A 19,493-nucleotide genomic window follows, 5' to 3' on the forward strand; every position below is an offset into this window, starting at 1 on the left:
AAAATCAAAGGTTTTTCTCTGTTAACTACATTAAGTATATTTGTAAACTGTACAATGAAAATTTAAAAAGACATAAAGAACTGGCAATTTGAATATGCCAATACTAACATGTTAAATGCTTTTTTTTTTTTTTTTTTTGAGACGGAGTCTCGCTCTGTCGCCCGGGCTGGAGTGCAGTGGCCGGATCTCAGCTCACTGCAAGCTCTGCCTCCCGGGTTTATGCCATTCTCCTGCCTCAGCCTCCGGAGTAGCTGGGACTACAGGCGCCCGCCACCTCGCCTGGCTAGTTTTTTGTATTTTTTAGTAGAGACGGGGTTTCACTGTGTTAGCCGGGATGGTCTTGATCTCCTGATCTCGTGATCCGCCCGTCTCGGCCTCCCAAAGTGATGGGATTACAGGCTTGAGTCACCGCGCCCGGCCAAATGCTTTTTAAAGAAGTAGACTGGGGGAGTGGTGGCTGTGCCTCCCGAGGCTGGTTGGTGACTCCAGGGAAAAAAAAAAAAAAAGTTGACTGAACTGTTAATACAGTTCTGCAATTCTGATAAAACACTTTTATAGGAACTGTCTACAAAACAAAAACTGCTGAGAAATACTTTTAAATTAAAATGTTAACAGTACATCTGAGAATTATGTCCAATCTAAACTTACACATATTTTTTTCAATTGTATTTTCCTTCTTTAAGTTTTTCAATGTAGTAACACAGCTTTAATGCTGGCCCCAGCTTCAGCCCCATATACTTCATCATCACATCACTCTTGAGTAGGAACAGAGCCTTCCCATCAATTTCCTACAGAGAGAAGGAAATCATACTCATTAATAATGCTTTTATATCAAGTTATTTATACATAAGAACATGTAAAATAGAGCAGCTGTATACTCCGGATATATATTCTCTGAATATGCTTTATTTCCTGAAAACTATTAAAAATATAATTTATATAGTGAAGCATCATTTGATAATTTATGAATTTAGTTTAAATTTAAGAAAAAGAAAATTTAACCTTGTATCTTCAAGAAATGTCCCAAGTATCCAACAATCTGACTTTAAACACTGTGTGTTAAATAAAATACTAAACATATCTATGACAAAGGGTCGAAAACAATGATAGAAATTAATTTCAGATGATCAATAACTTTCTGAGAAGGGCCAGGAATATGTCAATATCAATGCAAACTGTAAATGTGCTATACAGTGTTGTCATTATGTTGAAGGCTAATCAGTTGTCTGAAGCTGGTTAGATGCTAAAACTAATTACTAATTTTCTTGCAATAGTGAAAAGGGTACCTCAGATAATAGATCACTCATTTGATTTGTTAGAAAACACTGAAAATATTACTTAATAGTCACAAGGCATCCTCCTAAAATTCTTTATTACCTTAACCAATTTATGTTATGGAAGCATATTATTTGGTATTTGTGAGTTCCTGTTTAAAAGGATGTACTTAATCTTATACAGTTGCTGGATTCACTGGAGGAAGGCCACCCTGTAATAGCCTGTGGTCAACCCCTCCTACTCATGGTCCTGGCGCTGAGCTGGGAGCAGGTCGGGGAGGATCCTTGTATCTGTCGTTACAAAGGGGAGGTACACCTGAGAGTTGCAATGCTGAATCATTGTATCTTGAGAAGGTGAAGCAGTTTGTATTTTAAGCACCTGGATACTCACTTAAAGAACAGACCATTAATCTACCATTTAAGGAACTAATATCTTGGGAAAAATAACCTTTCTCACATATGGAAAAATCAGTTGATAGGGTTCCCCCACCATCCACACAGCATCCAAATGAAGGGCCTGCACAGAGGTCATTCAAAGGCATTACGGCAGGAAAACCGGATCAAAAGATACATTACATGTTGCCTGAAGAGGTCGGCGAGGGGGCCTGATATCTGAGGATCTGTATGTTTCATAAACTGTATCACTTCATCCACAGACCAGGTTGAAGGGTCCTTAGAGAAGCCTTGTTTCAGGACACTGGGATCAGGTACAGCTATATAACTTGGAGCTTCAATGGGGGGGAAAAAAGACAAATCATACTTGACCTGATCATTATCCTGAAAGAAGAGATGTTAGGTAGGGAATAATGGTCTCATTTCTGGAACCTTTTGTTAAGTTCCCCAACAAGGTCTCAAGACTCCAACTGTGAAAGCTTATACAAAGATGATGTGAGGATGGCTACATAAGAGCATCCCATCTGACCTCCCCCAAACAACAAAAGCAGGTTCAGAAGTTACCTTAAAGCTTCAAAGATCACAAAACAGACTAAGCAATCCAAGGCCTCTTTGGCCACAAGCAAATACAGCAAAAGATCTGTTACTTGGGTAAAATTAGGTTAATCTAATCTAACCTATGACTTCTCTCTTAAGTCTTCCAAGGAATTTCAATCTCTATCTATCTGTCTAGATTAGGTTTATTTTACTAGCTAAATCTGATGGAAATTCCCCAAATTTACAGTTGGTTTTATTTTGTTTGTTTGTTTTGTATTTTTGTTGCTGTTTTGGTTTTTTTGAGACAGGGTCTCACTCTGTTGCCCAGGCTGGAGTGCAGTGGCACAATCATGGCTCACTGCAGTGTTGACCTCTTGGGCTGAAGTGATCCTCCCACCTTGGCCTCCCAAGTAGCTGGGACTACAGACACATGCCACCACTCCCAGCTAATCTTTATATTTTTTGTACAGACAGGATTTATCCATGTTGCCCAGGCTGGTCTCAAACTCCTGGGCTCAAGCAGTCTGCCCACCTCAGGCCCCCAAACTGCTGGAATTACAGGCATGAGCCACCACGCCTAGCCAAATTGAGTTTTCTAATTGCTTAAATGTGTTCACTTTAATCAAATAATTTCAATAATCCCATTATTTTTGATAAACAAAGTAGTCCTTTTACCAAATCTCTCTGATGTATCCAATAAGAATATTTTTAGCATCACTTTACTCTTTAGATTCCTGTCTCTCATGGCTTAAATGCTTATCTGAATTTTGTTGTTGTTGTTGAGACGGAGTCTTGGTCTGTCGCCCAGGCTGGAGTGCAGTGGCACAATCTCAGCTCACTACAACCTCTGCCTCTTGGGTTCATGCCATTCTCCTGCCTCGGCCTCCCGAGTAGATGGGACTATAGGCGTTCGCCACTACGCCTGGCTAATTTTTTGTATTCTTTAGTAGAGACAGGGTTTCACTGTGTTAGCCAGGATGGTCTCGATCTCCTGACCTCGTGATCCGCCCGCTTCGGCCTCCCAAAGTGCTGGGATTACAGGCGTGAGCCACCGTGCCTGGTCGTTTATCTGAATTTTGAAGAAAACAAGATTATTTTCTGCTAAGCTAGGTCAGAAATAACTTTAACATTTAATTCCTTTATCATGTTTAATTGCATATTTTGGTTGAAGGTTTATACGTTAAAAAAATACATAACTGAGACATGAAACAATTTAAGTGCTCATATCTCAAATGGTCTTAGCTGCACTCTTTACTAAGTTGTGATGAAATCTGTGTCCTGACAAGTATTCATTTACTCAACCAGAGCCCTTAACTCCCTAAAGTTAGTGTGTGATAACTGAAGTGCATTTTGTACTTAGCTAGGAAGATTTGTTTCTCTAACCAAGGACGGTCAACACAAATTAGATGGTTTTTTGTGTGTGAATTAGCCAAAGGAGTACCCTTTCTTTCCTACCCTCTGGGCTATGGCCATTTTAGAAGCATTTTAAGTACTTACCTAGGGGAAGGGTAAAGAAAAACAGAAAATAAAAGAACTTATAGTGGTTAATTTTTTGTGTGTAGCTCTGAATTTTATTTCTTTCCAACATCACAACGATGATGTGAAATAAAAACTCTATACCAAAATATATTCTCCCCTTCACTCACAGAAAAAAATGTTGGCCATATCTACAGAGAAATTCTGCTGGGCTGTATCGACCCAAGTAAAAATGATGACGGTGTAGACCACGCTGTGCCTAAGGCATTCTGACAATTTAGACAGAAACACTATCTCCTTTAACTCAACAAAGACACAATGTAACATGAAAAAAAATCACTGGCAAAGCTAATCATATCTCTAATTTAACTTATATTTTTGTGGAATTTCTGGTTTCTGTCATAATCTGGTACATTTATGTTTTGAATAACATGTAACTAGTTTTACAGTTTACTGCAGATAAACTATATGTAAAAAGATATGATTTGGGGTATAAAATTAATTTTATACTAAAAATAAAACCATAAGATTTTCTATTTTTAGTCTATTATGAAAATATAATTTAATTGGGCCTACACCTTCAAAACAATCAGAGAAGTTTTCAACCATTACATTACTGTTATTCAAATAATTACATGAAACAAACTAATCATGTGAAAAATAATCAAAGTCCAGTCATGCTTTTCTCCTGAACGGTTCTGTCTTATATACACTGGCATATCAATCAATATTTATAGAATAAGTATAATGAAAGTATGAAAGTGATCTGATTCCCCACGACATCACCGGATTTCTTTCCTATAATAAAGATCAGCAATATTTTTCATTCGAATAATGGGACAAGGCAGGACAGGAAATTGTGTGAGCATCACTGGCTGTCAGGAGTGGAATCAGCTCTAGGTAACAGTTCAAATGCCTCAAAAATAATAGTAATGGCACCTCTGGACAGTTTCTAATGAAAATAAGTATCTGTTCTTGGGAGATGTAAGTACTACAGAAGTTAAGAGTACAACCCTGGAGTCAGAGTGTTTGAGTTCAAGGACTGGCCCAGCCACTTTTTAGCTGAGGGACTCAGCCAAATGACTTCTTTTTTTTTTTTTTTTTGAGACGGAGTCTCGCTCTGTCGCCCGGGCTGGAGTGCAGTGGCCGGATCTCAGCTCACTGCAAGCTCCGCCTCCCGGGTTGACGCCATTCTCCTGCCTCAGCCTCCCGAGTAGCTGGGACTACAGGCGCCCGCCACCTCGCCCGGCTAGTTTTTGTATTTTTAGTAGAGACGGGGTTTCACCGTGTTCGCCAGGATGGTCTCGATCTCCTGACCTCGTGATCCACCCGTCTCGGCCTCCCAAAGTGCTGGGATTACAGGCTTGAGCCACCGCGCCCGGCCATGACTTCTAATTTCTCACCTGAAAATGCTTGCCAGCACCTACATTTCAAGGAATTGTTGTAACAGTATCATGTAGGAGGCCATATGAAATATTATATGCCTGGCATATGTCAGATAGTGATGAAGATGATTATTATTTCTATTACCAGTAAGTAAATTACTAGAAAGCAATGTTATTACTATTAGTCTCTACATTCCTAAGAAGACCAGAAGCCAGCCTTCTGAAGCCCCAATACTGGCTACCTTAGCACAACAGTGTTTGACATACATTTCGAAGTGAGATACTCAGCATTAGAAGTAATCTTATACTGAAGGCCTATCTTCAAAAGGTCAAACTTTGTGAAAATACTTTAAAATGCAGGGTATACTAGCCCTTATGGAATAAGCATCTATTGTTAGACACTGCAAACCATGTCACTCTAAAAGCAGAGAAAATCTCCAGAAGGGATGGGGCTGACAACATTAAATGTGTCATGGGGTGTGCACAGTGTGGTTGCCCATAGATAACACCCATGATCAAAGGCAAGGGTTCCCACTTCCTACACTCAACCTCGCCTACGTGCCTACCTGGAGAAAAAGGACAAGACACTTATTCCCAACCTCACTCTCCTGCACCCTTAATCCTTCAAAGGTACAGGGTATTAGCCCTTTTTGCACACTGAAGGCTGTTTTGGCTCTTTCTTTCTTTCTTTTTTTTTTTTTTGAGACGGAGTTTTGCTCTTGCTGCCTAGGCTGGAATGCAATGGCGCAATCTCGGCTCACTGCAATCTCTGCCTCCCGGGTTCAAGCGACTCTCCTGCCTCAGGCTCCCGAGTAGCTGGCATTATAGGCATGCAGCACCACCATGCCTGGCTAATTTTGTATTTATTTTTAGTAGAGACAGGGTTTCTCCATGTTGGTCAGGCTGGTCTCGAATTCCCGACTTCGGGTGATCTGCCCGCCTCGGCCTCCCAAAGTGCTAAGATTACAGGCGTGAGCCACCCCGCGCCCGACCTGTTTTGGCTCTTTCTAAATGGCAACAGGATGTTGCCCTACTTATACACGTCATGTCTTCCTGGTGGGTCTGAGGAAGGATGTGGAGAATGAGGAAATGGTGTGGCTGTGGTAACAAGATGCCAGCCCGAATCCAGGAGTCAACACAGGCTAAGGCCAGGAAAGGTCTCAAGAGAGACTAAGAAAAGTGTACAACAGAAAGGAGAGGGACTGTCTTTCCAGGCCTCAGAGTCATGAGAGATTTGTGAGTCCAGACAGTACCCAAGCAAATGATAAATTACAACTGCTCAAGCACTACTAATCTGAGAAGTCTCTATCAGAGACATGGTTGGTGATCCAGATCCCCAGAGACAGTTCTGTGCCGTCAAGAGGATTGGAGGATCCATAATGGTCTGACCTGACAGTGATGTGAAAGGGAGGACTCAGCCTCCCAAATTTTAGCACTTTCTCCAATGTGATACTCTCAGGGGATGCTGTTAGGTATGAAAATCTCAAGGCAAAAGACAAACACATTGAGAGCCACTATTTTTGAACATACCTTCACTTTTCCTCTGCATTTGGAATTTAACTTCATGGGGACTGCTCTTGGGGGATGATTTGTCCCCAACTAGGAGTGAACTTGTGGTGCCTGGCACACTTTGAGAAAAATCCTGGGAGACTGAAGTATGAATATACATAGGATTTCTACAGGCAGGATTCAAACAATTTCCTGAATTTAGTGATGAGCTCTTAGAATCTTCTGAAAGATTTTCCTCTTTGGGAATGGCATTTCTCCCAGCAAACAATGGTTCTTCTACAGGGAAAAAGACAAAGGAGGCTATCTTCAATAGACTTACAATTCAAATACTACTAAAAGGTAAAAAATTTCATTCAAATACTACTAAAAGGTAAAAAATTTCATCCCTAGCAAGTTCACTTAACTTGTGCTATACTGAATCACAACGCTCTAACACAAAGTTCATGGCTATCCTCTCCTTGGTATGGATGCATGCACTGATTGATTGATTGATTGAGACAGAGTTTTGCTCTTGTTGCCCAGGCTGGGGTGCAGTGGCGCAATCTTGGTTCACTGCAACCTCCACCTCCTGGGTTCAAGCGATTCTCCTGCCTCAGCCTCCCGAGTAGCTGGGAGTACAGGTGCCTGCCACCATGCCCGGCTAATCTTTTGGGTTTTTTTTTTTTTTTTTACTACAGACAGGGTTTCATCATGTTGGCCAGGCTGGTCTCGAACTCCTGACCTCAGATGATCCACGCGACTTGGCCTTCCTTGGCATTTATATTAATGGACATTGTCCTACAGTCCAAAGTGATTCCATATCACCTATATTTTTCATAGTAACTTACTATCATTTGCCAGTCTTGCCACCAAGACTATAAACACCTCACTAAAGCATGTTTTTAGAAATGCAGTTCTTCATTACTATTTGTTATAATATGATCATACAGTTGGTTTCTAACATTTGTTTACTACTTGGGCAGTTAACACCTTCTCTGGAGAAAGGCAGCAGGTTTTTCTATTCTTCTTTCTACCAATTTTTAGCAATACAAAAGTGAAGGAAAAAGGTTATTAGGTTATTATAATTTTTTTTTTCTATGGAGAAATAACAGCCGTGCACTTCTGAAGGGAATGAAGTGTTCAACAAAGCTGTCCAAGTAGTAGCCTAACTGCCAAACTTATTTAGGCAAATTTACCTCTCTACCTCCAATACTACCACCCCAAGAGTATACACAAGTGGTAGCAGAGAAACATTTCTTCCCAATCCTGGGAGGTGTAAATGCTATTTACCTTCAGATGCATACTCCTTTGTTTTGGGGAGCTTAGGAGAGAGAGGAACAACATATGGTACAGATTGCTGAGGAGATCGTTTGGTGCTTTGCCTTCCTGTTACATCTTCTTTTGCTGTTCTCAAAGGAAAAACAGTTGTCTGTTATAACGAACTAATATACTCAAGCATTTTCATATCATCAGCATGAAACACTTGTTTCTACATCATTTGCCTACAATACCTTCATTGACAACTTCTCAATTATTTGATGTTCTTGAATAACATGTGTCTATTTCATCCTATTTTATATTTTCACTGAAATAATATTCAAGAGTTAAAAAGCATTTAACTCTTAATATGGGGTTACCAGATCTCTCTAAATATCTCACAAGGCAGTGAGGCAACCCATTAAAATGTGTCTAAAATGGCCTGGGAAAATTGCTCCCATGAGCAGGAGGAGTTAAAACTTCAGAGAAATTAAATAAAAGATATGGTATAATGAACATCCATTTTGTTAAGTAACAATCCTGGCTTAGAGCTACCCTTAAAACAAGTCTACTGCTTACTTATCATTCAACCAAACACACTTCTACCTAAAGGACCACTCTGTAAAACATGATCCTGAAAGTAAAGACAGCTTTAATCATCAATTATACCCTAAGTATCAACAAATATCCTGATTTAACCTCTAACTAAAAGGACAAATAAGGTATAAGAAAAATCTTAAAAGTCTGATAGTAGACCTCAAAAGAGAAGAAAGATTGCAATGAGTATCAAAGTCAAACTTCATCTGGTTCAAAATTTCGGCTGAGGGCCAGGCATGCTGCTCAAAATGTCATGATGAGTAACCTTTAGTTCAATCTAGTTACTCAGTGAATCCCAATGAGTCCGGTAGAGCTCTTACCACTTTAGTTTTATTTTTAATAATGGACTATAAAACCAACAGGCAAAACATATCTCAAATTTCTACAATTAATTAAGACATTAAATTCTAAGGAAAGTTGGCTTTTCATACCAACTTAATATGGAAAATTCGAGTTCTAAAATACAGTTTTCTATAAATGTTTATTTCCCTCAGAATCTCGGCAAGATTAGAAAACATCTTTATCATTTATATGTAATGTACTAATGCTTTATGAAAAGTTTACGAAGCTAGGTATGCTCTACTATTTGGGGCTGAAACAAATATAAAATTGACTCGACTTCTGCTTCTGGGTATTGTAGTAAGGCTAAGGGAGGAAAGTGTTCCTACAGAGATAACTAGGAAAAGCCAGGTAATTTACAAAGTATTTTTTAAATCATCAGAGAAGCACTTCCAGGATGACTGATCAAAGACCTCCAAAAATCTACTCCTTCATAAAAACATTGAAAACAGTGGCAAAAACTATAAAAACTAACTTTTTCAAAACTCTGGAAATTAAAGACTTCCCACAATCCAAAGTGTTTAAGAAAAATGAATGGATCTCAGAAAAAAACAGCAAATTCTATGGCATTTTAACTTGCCCTAATATAATCCCCCTCACCCCATTTTCACAGTAGCCTTGAAAATCAACACTTCACAACTACGGCAGGTGTGAAAAACAGCCATGCAATAGTCACTGGATGGGGACATAATGGTTTTGGAGCACTCCAAAAGCCCCATGCCCAGAGAACTATCACTTAGACCAGTCTTGAAGCTCACTGAAAAGCTCCTTTTCAGGGTTTGTCTTTATTTGACCTACATTACAGCTTGTTCTGTGTGAACAACCCCATCTCCAGGGCATCTGATGGGGGAAAATGGTGGCAACTGTTTAACTTTGCAGCTGCCTGAGACCATATTACCAGTCAGGGCTAACAATAGGCTGGCCAAAAAGCTTAAAAGGAAAAACTGGGTATAAGATGCCCCCTAGGAGACTTTGAAAAACACAGACATATTCCTGGGAATCTAGATAGTTCACATGCATGTGCTTGGATGTATATATGCATGCCCAGGAAAGACATGAGAACACCCTAATCTTTCATCTCTGGCTGACCTTGAGGCTCTGCACAAAGTTGACTTACAAACTGCCTCTTGGAGCACTGACGTTATGTCCCAACACACACCCCTTGGCCAAGGCTGGGAGATACACTGGTTCCAGGTATTTAAGGAAATTTCTACCCAATCATTAACCACATTAAGCTAACCAAGCAGACTTCAGTGACTACTCTTAACAAAGAAATACAGCCTTTACAGAATTAGTCCAGGAAAAGTCACTAAACAGCACCAGCAACAACAACAAACCCTAGGGAGAAGGGAATCTGATTTCCAGAGTTGCCATATTATATGATTTTTAAATGTCCAGTTTTCAACAACAAAAAAAATGAGACATGTGAAGAAACAATATGGTCCATACAAAGGGAAAAAAATCAGTTAACAGAAACTGTCCCTGAGGAAGTCCAGACATTGGACTTACTAGACAAATACTTTATTTTGGGACACGGTCTCACTCTGTTGCCCATGCTGGAGTGCAATGGCATGATCTCAGCTCGCTGCAACCTCTGCCTCCCAGGTTCAAATGATTCTCATGCCTCAGCCTCCCAAGCAGCTGGGATTATAGGCACATGCCACCACACCTGGCTAATTTTTGTATCTTTAGTAGAGAGAGGGTTTCGCCATGTTAGCCAGACTGGTCTCAAACTCCTGGCCTCAAGTGATCGTCCCGCCTTGGCCTCCCAAAGTGCTGGGATTACAGACGTGAGCCACTGCACCTGACCTAGACAAATACTTTAAATCAGCTATTATAAATATATTCAAGGAACTAAAAAATGAAAATCATGTCTAAAGAACTAAAAAAAGGCCAGTGTATTAGTCCGTTCTCATGCTGCTAATACATACCTGAGACTGGGTAATTTATAAAGAAAAAGAGGTTTAATAGACTCACAGTTCCACATGGCTGGGGAGGACTCACAATCATGGCAGAAGGCAAAGGAGGAGCAAAGGCACATCTTACATGGCAGCAGGCAGAAGTGCAGAGCAAAGCAGGGAAAGCCCCTTCTAAAACCATCAGATCTCATGAGAACTCACTCACTATCACAAGAACAGCATGAGGGTAACTGCCCCCATGATTCAATTACCTTCTGCTGGGTCCCTCCCATGACATGTGGAGATTATGGGAACTATAATTCAAGATGAGATTTGGGTGGGGACACAGTCAAACCATGCCACCTCATCTCTATTAAAAATACAAAAATTAGCCAAGTGTGGGGGCACACACCTGTAGTCCCAGCACTCTGGAGGCTGAGCTGAGAGGATTGTTTGAAACTGGGAGGCAGAGGCTGCGGTGAGCCAAAATCACGCCACTGCACTCCAGCCTGGGTGACAGAGCAGGACTCCGTCGCAAAAAAAAAAAAAAAAAAAAAAAAAAGAGAGAGAGAGAAAAAAAAAGTAGGAAGTTAAAAGACAACCCCAAAGAATGGGATAAAATATATGCAAAGCATATACCTGATATAGGACTTGTATCTAGAATATACAAAGAACTCTTATGACTCAACAATAAAAAATGAAACCAATTAAAAATGGACAAAGGATTCGAACACACATTTCTCCAAAGATATACAAATGGCCAAAAAGCACAAGAAAAGATGCTCATCATCAACTATTGGAAAAATGCAAATCACACCATAATGAGATACCATTTCGCACCTGCTAGAATGGGTATAATAAAAAAGATGGACAATAACAAGTGTTTACAAGGAGAAATTGAAACCTCATTCACTGCTGATGGAAATGTAAAATGGTATAGCCTCTGTGGAAAAGTCTGTCAGGTCCTCATGAAGTTAAACAGAGTTAACCATATGACCCAACAATTCCACACCTAGGTTTGTACCCGAGAGAACATGTATCCACACAAAAACTTATATACAAATGTTCATTGCAGAAGCATTCCTAATAGCCAAAAAGTGGAAACAATCCAGAAGTGCATCAACTGATAAATGGATAAACAAAATACAATATAGCCATACAACAGAATATTATTCAGCCATAAAAAGGAATGAAGCACTGATACATGCTACCACATGGGAGAACCTTGAAAACATAGGGTGGGCATGGTGGCTCACACCTGTAATCCCAGCATTTTGGGAGGCCAAGATGGGCGGATCACTTGAGGTCAGGAATTCGAGAGCAGCCTGGATGATGTGGTGAAACCTGTCTCTACTAAAAAGACAAAAATTAGCCGGGCATGGTGGTGGGCACCTGTAGTCCCAGCTACTCAGGAGGCTGAGGCAGGAAAATCGCCTGAACCCTTGAACCCAGGAGGCAGAGGCTGCGGCGAGCCAAGATCACACCACTGCATTCCAGCCTAGGCAACAGAGCGAGACTCCGTCTCAAAAAACAAAACAAACAAAAAAACACACTATGCTAAGTGAAAGAAGCCACACACAAAGACTGCATATTATATGATTCTATTAACATGAAATGTCTAGAATAGGAAAATCCATAAAGACAGAAAGTCAATAAATAGTTTCCAGTGGTGAGGGAGAAAAGACATTGAGGGATGATAGTTAACAGGTATGGGATTTCTTTTGGGGTGATGAAGATAGTGGTGATGACTGCACAACTCTGTGAATACACTAAAAAATATTGAATTGTGTACTTTTAAAAGGGTGAAATTATGGTATGTGAATTATATCTCAATAAAGTTATTATAAGAAAAGCATCCTCAAGGTATAGCAGTCATAGGAACTAATAAAATCAAATTCCAGAGGGGGAAGAACCATTCTAGTCTAAACTGAAGATCTCGTCATATTTTTTCCCTGTAGGAATTTGCTGATTCTTGGCACTACACTGAAAATAGAACTTGACACAGGCAGAGGGCTATAACTAGGCAAAAATAAATCAAAAAAGATTTAGCAGCTTCACACAGCTGGAGTGACAAATCAGAAACTCAAACTCATAGCTGGTTTTCCCCTATAGGACATTTGCCAAGTTCTGGAGCTATACAGGAAGCTGGGGAGTTAGGCTAAAAACTCTTAAAAGGCACGATGAAATCTCTCACAGTCTCACGACGCTTAAGAAATAAAGACCCACCGGGGTGAAGAGGTCTAGCTCAAACACACAAGCCACCTAAACACAAGTGTGAAGTTGTGATAATACATGAGGAAGAAGGCTGAAGAGCTGAGCAGCAAACCCCTGAAGGAGGGAAGAACAATTCCCCATAGTCTTTCAAGGTTAAGGAGCTAGGGAATTCCCAGGTTCTCAATCAAAAGCCTGGGAAAGTAACACCTGAAGAATAGCGAGGAATCAGGAGATAGACTGAGTCTTATTAAAACTGCTATTTAGCCCCAACCCAGTTCAATCACTGAATGGAATGAGCCCTCCTTCTTTCTGCTTAAAAAAGAGGAAACTTTTTAAGGTAGAAATCTGGAGCTTCTGCAGATCCTTTATATACAATGTCCCACATACCAAAAAATAGTGGTAAACATGCAAAGAAGTAAGACCATAAACCAATTGAGAGAAAAACTACTGGTGTCAGTAGACAAAGACTATAATGCAATTTTGATGAATATGTTCACGAAAACAGGAAAAATGGACAGAAAAGATCAAATAAAAAATTTCACCTGAGAATTATAATCTATTTTAAAAAGCAGAGAGCTGATAGGAGAGTAAATTGAGGCAACCACTTTGAAAAACTGTTTGGCAGTACCTACTAAAGCTTAATCTATGCATTTCCTGTGACCTAGCAATTCCCTCCAAGATAGATACAGGAACAGAAAGACGTGTATAGAATGTTCATGATAACACTACTTATAAGAGTACAAAACATAACACTACTTATAAGGGCACAAAACAGAAAGCACTCAAATGGATACATACCACGGTAGCATATTTATACAACAGAATATTATACAACAATAAGAATGAATGATCTAACTATATGCAACAATACAGATGAATCTTACAAACATAATGATGGGCCAAAAAAGCTAGGCACAAGAGTAAATGGTGTATAATTCCATTTCTATAAAGTTCAAAAACAGGCAAAAGTAATACATGGTACTAGAAGTCAGGGCAGTAGGTATCCATGTGCAAAGTGAGGGGTAGTAGTGGATGAAAGGGGGTTTGACACATTAGCAGTGCTTCTAGGGTACTAGTAATAGCTACTTTTCCAACCAGGGACTGCTTATACAGGCATGAAAATTAATCAAGCTACATTCCATGTACAATTTTCTCTATGTATACTATACTTCAGTAAAATGTCTTTAAAATTACTGCTAAAATGTGCAAACACAAGATTGGTCAGAATCAAAGTCTCCTAAGAAGAGCACTCTATTTTAAACTATTTTTGAGTCCCTTATTTTAAAAAATGTAAGAGAAATGGGATACTAGACATGAAATCTTAGTAATAATCAACCTCATAACATTTACATGCAACTTCTTTAACTACAAGCTGACTTAAAAACCTAAGAGTTCCAACTCAAAGCCACTTTCAAATGGCTAAATTAAGCTTTCTGTGAGAGAAAATTAATAACCCTTAAAATAATGTAAAATATGTGGATTATTCAGTGTATTTTTTCAAATAGTTACCTATTACTATTGGATTAATCTGAAAATTCAAACATTCTGTGTTCAATTTAAAGAAGAATTACATTTTCTTTAAAATCTTTCAAAGAATGGGGTTTTGTAAATTACTGGCATTCTTAATGCTTTGTGTAAGAAATCAGGAAATTGGGCCTGGCATGGTGGCTCAGGCCAGTAATCCCAGCACTCTGGGAGGCCAAGGTGGAAGCATCACTTGAGGCCAGGAGTTTGAGACCAGCCTGGTCAACAAGGTGAAACTCCACCTCTACTAAAAATACAAAAATTAGCCAGGCATGGTGGCAGGCACCTGCAATCCCAGCTATTTGGGAGGCTGAGGCAAGAGAATTGCTTGAACCCAGGAGGCGGAGGTTGTAGCGATCCGAGATGGTGTCATTGCACTCTAACCTGGGCAACAGAGTGAGAAATCAGGAAATTGTACTCTCAGCATCTCCAACTCATATTTTTCCCCACATTACTCTTAGAAACAGAAAACCTATCAATACACAGACACCCCTCTTCCCACACAGGTGGCCCTTCCCTTTCTAGCCATCTTCCAAATTTCCTACCATTTCTGATGACCTCCTACCTCTCCCGAAGAAGGAAAAAAAAAAGGATAATATCACACGAAAACATGAAACTTCACTCTTCCTCTTCCCCCTAGTTCTGACAGCTGGCTTTTATTGCTCCTACTTCATGCCAGGCATAATGTAGGTTAAGAATTTACAAATACTTTCTTTCAATTTCACAACTAAAGAGGTATCCACTTTGCAGATAAGGAAACTGAGAACTAGAGAGGCTCAGTACTTTGTCTATGGGCACATAGCTAGTTAACAGCAGGAACTGAATTAAAATGTAGGCCGGTCAGACTTTACACTCTTCCAGCATAGAGATTACAAGGCCAGGATTGGAACCCAGGTCTGACAAACTCCAACACCTGTGCTCTCCATGCCACTGCTTCTCCATGAACACTTTTGCAAGCATGTCACAGTATCATACCTTTATTTCAAAGGGACTCACTGGACAGCTACACCAGAGGGGAGAAACTGGAAAGAGGATTCCAGTTAGGAGCCTGCTTTACTAAACCAGAGAAGGGGTTAGTACTGTCTGAAGCAGGGTAGTAACAAGGAAATGGAAAAAAAGGGGATGGATATGAGAGGTGTCACTGAAGTAGAGGAGAAGGGTGTGGGTAACCAGGAGGACCAGAAAAAAAAAGTAGTAGCTAGAGACATGGTACCCACGCTTCACACTTGAGTGGCACGTGAATTAGAATCCCTGGACTTAAAAAGATAGTCTGATGGTACTCTGTATTTCCAGAATCAGCAGCACCTGGCCAGAAAACCATGCGGCAGTAACACCTAAGAATCTCAGTTACTCTTGAAAGACCCACATACAATCCTGCCATGATCGGTAAAACATAGTTAGCTTTCATAAGTCACATGAAAAAGAGACAAACCGCTCCCAAAAAGCAAAAGAGCACTTGCATAAAAGCTGGAAGAGCTTTCTTGCTTTAGGGATCAGAAGCAAGAAACCCGCTTTTGGTTCTACAGGGCTATCTTATACCTACCCTCTCATTCAGGCATCAGTTTGGGGTTCTTATGGAAGAGAAGCAACCATGGTTCAAATGTCAAATCCAAGCATATCACAGGCTGGGTGTGGAGGCTCACGCCTGTAAATCCTAGCACTTTGGGAGGTCAAGGTGGGAGGATCACTTAAGGTCAGGCGTTCAAGACTAGCCTGGCCAACATGGCAAAACTCTGTCTCTACTAAAAATACAAAAATTAGCTGGGCATGGTGGTGGGTGCCTGTAATCCCAGCTACTCAGGAGGCTAAGACAGGAGGATCGCTTGAATCCAGGAGGCGGAGGTTGCAGTGAGCTGAGATTGCGCCACCACACTTCAGCCTGGGGCGACAGAGCGAGACTCTGCCTCAAAAAGCAACAACAAAATCATATCATCATTTGTCAAACCTTGATGACTGCAACAAAATCTTTATAGCCAATGGGCTCAACATGCTTTGCTAACTTCTTAGGATTATAAAGGTCAGTAACTTTAAAGCCACACTTCAGTCTAATAGAGAATGTTTAACTCTGTGAGGTAGTCACAATGAAGCCAAACGTAAGTAATCCATGGGCTTTGATTCTCAAGTTCATTATGAATACAAGAAATTACTTTCCTACTTTGAATGAACAAAAACAACTACATGTTATACATTTCTAATTAGTTCACTGTGGCTAAAATGTTTACTTTGAGGAGAACACAAGGAAAAACAATTATACAAGATTCTCAAGTTAAACAGAATTATAAGAGTTTACATTTTCTCTCACCTGACTGATTTTTATCATGCTCTGCAGAGCTGTGAGTATGACCCCTGGAAGAACTAAAAGGCTGGCTACTCAAAAGGTTATCACACTGCAGACTGTGGCAGAAGTTCTCAAGAAAGCGAAGAGCAAATGATGCACTGTTCACTGGAGGGAGCTGGATGGAATGAGTTTCCCCATCAAAGGAGGCTATTGGGGAAAAAAAGGGTGTCAAGAGTAATCTCAGAGAGATGAGAAATACAACACTAATTTTTTTTTTTTTTTTTTTTGAGACGGAGTCTCGCTCTGTAGCCCGGGCTGGAGTGCAGTGGCCGGATCTCAGCTCACTGCAGGCTCCGCCTCCCGGGTTTACGCCATTCTCCTGCCTCAGCCTCCCGAGTAGCTGGGACTACAGGCGCCGCCACCTCGCCCGGCTAGTTTTTTGTATTTTTTTTTTAGTAGAGACGGGGTTTCACCGTGTTAGCCAGGATGGTCTCAATCTCCTGACCTCATGATCTGCCCGTCTCGGCCTCCCAAAGTGCTGGGATTACAGGCATGAGCCACCGCGCCCGGCCATACAACACTAATATTTTAAAAAATCATCACTTTAGGAAAGGTATTATAAGTCTAATTTGTGGTTTTTGTAATTCATAAAGAAATAATCTTAAATTATAAAAGCTCCTCTCATTCAAACACAATAGCCTGTATTGGTAAAAACATCCTCATTTGAAAATATTCTTAAGTCAACAACAACAACAGAAACTCACTGATCTATGTAACACTTCCTTCTATTCCAAATATTCCATGGGTATGAATGTTGTGGTGTCTGATCACAGCTACCAACTGTATCTTCTTGCTTAATGACTTCTTGAGTCGCATTTTTATTTAGAGCTTCTTATAGATAAAATATATTATCAACCAAGGTACTCTGCCTATAGTGAGCTTAACACAGCATGTAAAATGAAGGATCTGTGACTTTTGTCCCAATTTACATTATTCTGACATCATTTGTCCATTTTAAAAGTAAACTTTTCAAACCAGGGCTTAAAGTCTATAAATATATAACTCCTATAAATATTCTATTATACTAATATAATAAATATCACAGGCTAAGTGCAGTGGCTCACACCTGTAATCCCAGCATTCTGGGAGGCCAAGGTGTGCAGATCACATGAGGCCAGGAGTTCAAGACCAGCCCGGGCAACATGGTAAAACCCTGTCTCTACTAAAAATACAAAAGTTAGCCAGGCATGGTGGCACATGCCTATAATCCCAGCTACTCAGGAGGTTAAGGTGGGAGAATCGCTTGAACCTGCGAGGTGGAGGCTGCAGTGAGCCAAGATCACACCACTGTACTTCAGCCTGGGTGACAGAGTGAGACCCTGTTCTAAAAAAAGAAGAAGAAGAAGGAAGAAAGAAGAAGAGGAAGGGGAGGGGGAGGGGGAAGAGAGGGGGGAGGAGGGAAGGGAGGGGAGAAGAAGGGAGGGGAGGGGAGGGCCTGAATTAGACAATGTATTAGATAAGTATACCAGTTATCACTTCTCCTCCACGATTATCTGGCTTCAGGTATCCAAAAACAGTTTTAGTTTCAAGGGCACAATCCACACAGGCCTGCACAATCCGGCGAAGCACCACATTCACGGGGCCTGGGCCAAAGTGGTCAGGCAGCTGCTGGATTCTCTTCGGATCCAGGTGAGGGCCAAAGTTTCCATGTTTGTTTACATAGACACAGACTTGAGGAAAAATACGTATGCAGACATAACAATGAGACTGATTAAAAGAAATTTTGTGAAAACACTACATAATCAATTACTATATCCCACTAGCCACTTCACTCACAGAAAACCTAAATATAGTTAATATCAATGATCATTTCTGTTACCTAAAAATATGTAGGTAAATATATTTTTACATTCATGCAACCATACATTCACACTGAACCCACAAAGAAACCATCAAAATGTTTACTCAGTTTTTTAGAATCTTGTCCAAACTGATGATATAAAACCTATAGACATTTTAGGAACATCACAAAAACAATTCTTCATACATTCCCACATTATATAAAATGGCACAAAGACAGATGAATATTTTCATCTTTTAATTGTATACACAGTACAAGAATTTCCTTTCAAAACGGGTCATCTTGCTATGCTCTTTTTTGAACTGAATTTCTTTTAAATCACCAATACTGCACCTCAATTATATTTTCTAAAGTAACCACATAATTTAAGATATACATAACAGTTAAGTTCTATTGATATATATTAATATTTTATTAATTTTAAGAAAATAAAAATGTTCCTTCTATATATACCAAGATTCACAGAAGAAAACTTTAAAATAAACTCTTTCCTTAGTATAATAAAAGCATATGATACAGAAGCAATTCATCTATAATCACATAAATGCCAACTTCCAATAATTTTCTTTACTGAGAATCAACAAATGCAAATCAATATACACTATAAAAACATGAGGGAGGCTGGGCGCAGTTGCTCATGCCTGTAATCCCAGCACTTTGGGAGGCCGAGGTGGGTGGATCAGCTCAGGTCAGGAGTTAGAGACCAGCCTGGCCAACACAGCAAAACCCCATCTCCACTAAAAATACAAAAATTATCTGGGTGTGGTGGCACATGCCTGTGGTCCCAGCTACTTGGGAGGCTGAGGCAGAAGAATCGCTTGAACCCGGGAGGCAGAGGTTGCAGTGAGCCAAGATCGCGCCACTGCACTCCACTCTGGGTGATGAAGTGAGACTGTCTCAAAAAACGAAAAACAAACAAAAAAATAAAACATGAGGCCACATTACTACCAAAAATAAAATAAATTGTTCCCC

General features: G+C 40.1%; 1 protein-coding gene across 2 annotated transcripts in view; it reads right to left on the reverse strand.

The window, feature by feature from the left end:
* Positions 1-375: 375 nt before the first annotated feature.
* Positions 376-19,493, reverse strand: part of SCML2 (Scm polycomb group protein like 2) — a 114,870-nt gene continuing 95,752 nt past the window's right edge. Inside the window, exons 10-15 of one of the 2 annotated variants that reach the window (XM_030933997.1) lie at positions 18,187-18,390; positions 16,685-16,867; positions 7,844-7,957; positions 6,596-6,850; positions 1,851-2,002; positions 376-788 (exon numbers count right to left, since the gene is read on the reverse strand). In XM_030933997.1, the coding sequence (XP_030789857.1) occupies positions 660-788; positions 1,851-2,002; positions 6,596-6,850; positions 7,844-7,957; positions 16,685-16,867; positions 18,187-18,390 (1,037 nt within the window). In that variant the 3' untranslated portion in view covers positions 376-659. The remainder of the gene's footprint in view (positions 789-1,850; positions 2,003-6,595; positions 6,851-7,843; positions 7,958-16,684; positions 16,868-18,186; positions 18,391-19,493) is intronic. The other variant, XM_030933998.1, reaches the window with a different exon arrangement.

Source organism: Rhinopithecus roxellana, chromosome 7 (assembly GCF_007565055.1).
Source record: "Rhinopithecus roxellana isolate Shanxi Qingling chromosome 7, ASM756505v1, whole genome shotgun sequence".
In the NCBI taxonomy this organism is placed as follows: domain Eukaryota; kingdom Metazoa; phylum Chordata; class Mammalia; order Primates; family Cercopithecidae; genus Rhinopithecus; species Rhinopithecus roxellana.